At 35.2% G+C, this 6,365-nt stretch overlaps 1 protein-coding gene across 12 annotated transcripts in view; it reads right to left on the bottom strand.

The window, feature by feature from the left end:
- Nucleotides 1-6,365, bottom strand: part of PPFIBP1 (PPFIA binding protein 1) — a 148,971-nt gene that overhangs the window by 20,524 nt on the left and 122,082 nt on the right. For 11 of the 12 annotated variants that reach the window (XM_025047405.1, XM_025047403.1, XM_025047407.1 and 8 more), the window contains 2 exons: nt 5,848-5,932; nt 3,214-3,368 (listed from right to left, as the gene is read on the bottom strand). In XM_025047405.1, the coding sequence (XP_024903173.1) occupies nt 3,214-3,368; nt 5,848-5,932 (240 nt within the window). The remainder of the gene's footprint in view (nt 1-3,213; nt 3,369-5,847; nt 5,933-6,365) is intronic. The other variant, XM_025047410.1, reaches the window with a different exon arrangement.

Below are 6,365 nucleotides of genomic sequence, written 5' to 3'. Positions count from 1 at the left end.
AAAAAAGCCTTTTATTTTGAAGAGCTTTTCATATCTCCTTTCTATCTCCTAGACTGGATGCTGCTCGACTCATAACTTGCTAAATAAAGTCAATAAGATTTTTAAAATCTACTCAGTTAAAATCTGTTCTTTAACAAGTCATATAATTATAAAACAGGAGATTATTTCAATATCTTTATTTTTTTTTTTTTCCAGTTTGAATCTTTGATTCATCCTGGGTAACTTATTTAGACATTATCCCTGTTTCCTGAAGTTTATGGATCTTATTGGGTTCCTAATCATAGAAGAAAAACAGCTTGACCGGCAAATCGATTTCCTTGATTTCCTTTTTTTAAAGGATTTGAGATTGTCTGGGTGTATCCTACATATAACAGCAGCCTCTCTGTAAATGCAACACACTCATTGGCTATCAAATATAATTTTTCCCTTGAGTATAGATATATATTTAACAATTAGGGTATTTTTTTTTCCTTTGAAGTATTTCTATTCCTTAACTAAATCTGTAAGGGGTTTTTCCTTCCAATTTTATTGAGACATAACTGACATGCAGCACTGCATAAGTTTAAGGTGTACAGCATAATGACTTGACTTACATATATTATGAAATGATTACCACAGTAAGTTAGTTAACATCCATCACCTCGTATAAATTAAAAAAAAAAAAATGTTTTTTTCCTTGTGATGAAAACTTTTAGGATGTACTCTTAACAACTTTCATTTATGCTATACAACAGTATTAAATAGTCGTCACGTGGCATATTGTATCTCAGTACTTATTTTATCTTATTAATGGAAATTGGTGCCTTTTGACCATCTTCCTCCAATCTCCCCACCCACTGATTTCTTGTTAATGACATATTTGAGCCCTCTCTTACATTTAAGGGAAATGTTAATTGCTTTCTCCTTGAACTCATTTCCATTCGATTCAAATTTCATTGGGTTTCTAATCATAGAAGAAAACTCATTTCCATTTTCATTCGATTCAAATTTCATTTTCTCATTGTGTAATTAGCAGCAAAATACATAAAAAGTAAAGACGCCATTTGGTTTCTTCTCACTACCAATAGTAAAATGTTAGAAAGAACCAAAGAAGGAACTGTTAAATAAAAAGAAGCCAGGTTCGTTTCATTCAAGAACAAAACTACATCCCATTCCTAGTCTCCCTAGACAGCACGTTACAACATAATTAAAAAATGGTTTCAGGGTGCTATCAGGAAAACAGTCTTAAAGCCATGTGTGTGGCTTTGTTAAGACCTCAGGACAATTTCAGGTGGTGCTGTCTCATCGAATCCTTCAAGGAGAGGGGATTAAGAAGTACAAATTGGCAGTTACAAAATAGTCACGGGGATATAAAATACGGTAAAGGAAATATATGAACTAATAATGTTGTAATTACTATGTATGCTGTCAAGTGGTTACTAGACTTCTGGGGGATCACCTCGCAAATTACATAAATGTCTAACCACTACACTATATACCTGAAACTAATATAATACTGTCAACTGTAATTTAAAAAATTTTAAATAAAAAACTAAAAATAAAGGAATATCCTACAAGGAAACTAAGGTAGAGAAGGACTTATTTTGAAGGTATTTGGGGATATGCTTTTATCTAATGGAAGGAACTACAAATTGATAAGAAATCTAAATGTTTAAAATATTATACCAAATTAAACTAAAAGGAACAGTAATCGCAGAAAATGAAAAGGCAGCTTTGGATCTACATGGACACTTATACTGAAAACTGCTATCTGCAAATACGGGCTTCTTCTTATGGAAAAGAATGACTCAGAAAGACCAAGAGCCCAGAGGACTGAGCCCTAATAAAAGAACTGAAGCAATGTGCCTGGCTGGATTTTGGAATTGCTACAGACTAGTGACACCTGTGCACCTTTTGTTTTTCCTCTTTTTTTAATGAGAGTGCCTACAGCAGTTATGTTATACCTATCCCACTATTTTATGTCAGGTGCGTGGGGGACAGACCGCTTGTGTCTTAAGTTCCCCTTAAGTTCCCCCTTAAGTTCCCGGCTCTTAAAATTGAATGGAATGGTATTCAAGAAGCTGTGCCCAAGAAAATGCACCTGAGGAGCTTCACCTGCATCTTGACCTGATATGGATGACAAGTTCCTGGGATGCTGATACCTAATTGGAATGTGACTGAGGGGTCTTCAGAGAGGGGATGGGTGTATCTTGCATGGGAGAGGGATGTAAACTGTTGTCGCCCGAGTGGAGGATTAGATTTATTTCCCAAATATGGTTGCACCAATATATCCCTTCCCACATGTTCCTACAATATGATACTGCCACTTGTCCATCAAAAGGTAAGGCCTATGTTCCCTCTTTGTGAGTCTGGATAGGCCTGTGACTACAGGAAAAGAGATGCTATGTAACTTCTGAGACATATCATAAAAGGTGATAAAATCCGCTTAGTCCTCTTCTTGGAATGCTCCTCCTCAGGGGCTAGGCACCATACTGTGAGGAAGCCAAGCAGGCACATACAGTAGTTCCACCAGGTCCCAGCCAACAGCCAGGCCCAACCACCAGACAGATGAACGAGAAGCGTGCAGATGACTCAAGCCCCCAGCCTTCATGCCACTCCAGCTGCTGCCAAGTGGAGCAGAGATCCTGCCCAAATGACAGATTGGTCAGCAAAAATAAATGTCATCATTCAAGCCACAGAGTTTTGGGGTGGCGTACAATAGATAACGGAAGTAGTATTGGTGGCGGTTTGATGTGAAAGTAAATGAATTTAAGACTTTTATTCTGAACCTCCAGTTGCTCCTTCCAAATCTAAAGAAGTCAGAGGGGAATTCTATTCCATCATCTTTTAGAGTCACGATCAGAAGTGACTAAAATCAATTTCTTTATGCAATCTCACTTTATCTCCACTTTATTTATGCCCAACTTGTTATTTAATATATAGATTACAATCTCATATTTTAGATGACATCTATCTCCAAGGGATTCAAGTTTTTCCTGAATTATACATGTAATTTTGACATTGCCTGGGGGGCATTTATTTACTAAAGAGAAGGAAAAGAAACCCCACACATTTCAAATAAAGACCTGTAGGACACAAACACTGCCAGGACAAACTAAGTCAGTAATCAAACTGAGAAAAGAATCCATGTGCTTCGTGTTATCAACAGCACTTTCTTTGACTTTCAATGACAGTCTCTTTACCATGAAAAAAATACTGAGAGTCTGTAAATACCTCTTCTGGAATACTTGTGTTAAATGGGTCACGACTGGGAGATCCCGTTACTGGTGTAGACGACAGACTTTTCTCCAGATCGCTAAAACCCTGCGTGTCCAGCAGAGTGGAGATAGAACCAGAAGTGAGCAGATCTTCATAGTCACCATCTTGGCCTTGGAGAAGACAAAGCAAAAAAGAGGACAACAGTAGCTTTTCATTCATATTTCACTTTTGGAAAAAGATAAGAATCTCAAATATGTTAAATGTCACAATTTTTCTGATCCTCGAAATTCAAAGAGTCAACATCTCCTGGTATCACTTGAAAAACATGTGACCTAGGAAACATCTTAAACTGTAAGCACCTACCTGAACACCAGGGCTACCTGAGTATCCAGTGGCGGTATTAATAGAGGTATTAATTTACAGTGGTATTAATAGATGCAATCATGGACTCACAAAATAGAAATTCAAAGTTAATTTATCTCAACAACACTCTTGTCATTTTGTTTCAGAATTTGGGGCTTTACAAATTTCAGTTCAGAAATAACCAAGCTGAGGAATACCAGTGGTGGCACAATAAACTGATTCTGAACGGCAACAGAGTCACCATTTAAACAACTCAGTTTTCATCACCACTGTGCTCCTGAAAAAAAAAAAAAAAGATCAAAAGGAAAGAAAAAAAGATAATGGCCTTTTCATCCCTCAAGAGGATCCTTTTATTCCATTCATTTTAAAGCAGAAAGAACAGCCCAGGGAGGAAAAGCAACCACACATCCAGCAAAGCAACAACTTTCAGAATTTTTTTACATTTCTAGAAATGTAAAGGATTCAAGTGTTGATCAAAGCAGAGCTAGCTATTCCTTTTTAAAAACAAAAAGAATGATGCTTAAAACTCTAATCTCTGAATAGAATATAATAAATCATATACTTGCTTAAAGGTATTAAACAAGTATATAGACCTAGTTTCTTAAATTAGTTTTTACTAGACTTTTATCCTAACTATTAGGATTTAGGTGTTATTAGAATTGTATGAGAATTAATTAAACAAATATAAATCTTAGTTTGAAATCACTGTTTATATAACTTTTCTTTGGAAAAAAACATAATTTTCAATGGTTTATGAAAATTTATCATGCTCTACATGGGTTAAAACTATCTCTTTTAGCTACATATTTATGTGCATAGAAAATAAGACTAGAAAGAAATACATGAAAATGCCAATAGGGATCATGCCAGTGCAATTGTAAGTGATTTTTACCCTTTTTCTCTACTTCTTAAATATTTCACAATATGGCAAACTTATAGAAATTAATCTGTTCTTGGTATTTAAACATAAGAATCACAGTGTTGAGGTTCTATAAAATCAAACAATGATTTAACTAATGTAAAAACTAATTACTCCAAATTTGTAATATTCCTTAAAAGAGAGACTCTTGAAGATATAGAAATGCAGAGTGATGAGAATTGCCATAAGTCAATACTGATAATTAGAGGTACACTTGCTCATTCAGATATTTATAAAGTCTTACTATATGATAGGCCCTGTGAACAAAAAGATGAAGATCCATTTTTTTTTTTCAAATATTCTAATCCAAAGCAGGATTTTCTTTGTGAAGTCATCAAACTTAAAATTTCGAAATTTGAGTGTTTCACAAGTACCTTCCAAAAAACTTATTAATTTCTAATGCTTATTTTTATATCAAATAACCCCATCTATGCATTGCTAATAAACGAGAAAACTTTCAAAGTTCTTAACATTTTTGTTTGTTTCGAATGACTCCAAAGCTTTTCTACATTTGAGGATGGCCAATTGGCCTATCTACATATAAAATTACAATAAATACAATAAAATGCATAACTATCCTTACTTAGAAATCTTACTTATTTTTTTTAACTTAAGACATTCAAAGCTGAACACAATTCCTGATGTTCCTTCTCTAGGCTTCTCCCACCTTGGTAAATGGAATCAACATCTGCCTAGTTGTTTTAGTCAGAAATGTTGACCTTTCTTGATTCTTTGCTTTTTTTTTTTACTGTCTTCTAATTCATCACACCATCGTGTTAATTCTAACACCTAAATACATTTCCAATCAATGTCATCCGATCATTCCATTTGAAATACTGCCAGAGCCTCCTCATTGGCATTCCTTCCTTCCAACATTGCTCCCTCCCACTATGGTTCAACTTGTTGAGAGACACTTCAGTGGATCTCTTTGGGCCAAGTAGCAGCCAAATTCCTCACCTGCATGACCTGGTTGGTGCTCACATCTATCATCCCACCTCACTCTTCCCCCTGACCATTACCTTCCAGTCACACTGGTCTTTACTTCTTACACACACTAAGTCCTCCCCTCACCCCCCCGCAAAAAAAGCTCTTGCATGTGCTGTTGTACTCTTTCTCTCTGGAATGCTATCTAATGAGCTCCTTAGAGACTCTCCATGACCAACTAATCTATGGTATGCTCTTTAGCCTACACACTTTCTGGCAGAGAACAGATGCTTAACAATATTATTGAATGAATGAATGAATGAATGGAGCTATCTAATTTTGGATAATAGATATGCTCCCATGAGAGAAAGTGAGGCCAAAATGTAAAAGTTCATAGCCACTTAAAATCAAGTTAAGTAGAAAAGCCTTCAGAGCTACACTACCTTTTTTACCTTGGGGCAGTACCACTGTATCTTGCATTTTCTTGTACCTGTTCAGGCACTGTCGAAGGTCTTCTATTTTCCGATCCTATTAATAAAGTGAATTATCATCTTTAATACTATGATTTTAAACAGTAAAAGTAATTGTGACACAAAGAATAAGTAGACGTGAATTATTTACATTATTCAAAGAATATTTCTAAACTTTAGTAAAATCGGTAATATCTAGAATATTTTTCCTACGTATATCAGAGATATAGAAAAAGTACCTCTAAATTTAGAGATCCTATCCTTCAGCTGCCGTCTTTAAAAAACAAAAACAAAACAAGGTAATAAGATACAAAACAAGAAAAAAAAATCAACTTTAATTACTCTCCTCTCTAACTCATATGTCAAGTCTTGAAAAAAAGATCTACACCTGTCTTTGTCAGCTCTTAATCACCACCTGGCTTTTCTCTTCCCAAAACACTCCATCAAAGTTGCTTCAAGTAGTCATCAAAAACCTTCTATTTACTAAAAAC

The sequence above is a fragment of the Pteropus alecto genome, unplaced genomic scaffold (genome assembly GCF_000325575.1).
Source record: "Pteropus alecto unplaced genomic scaffold, ASM32557v1 scaffold103, whole genome shotgun sequence".
Classification (NCBI taxonomy): domain Eukaryota; kingdom Metazoa; phylum Chordata; class Mammalia; order Chiroptera; family Pteropodidae; genus Pteropus; species Pteropus alecto.
This window is presented reverse-complemented; position numbering and strand designations above follow the sequence as displayed.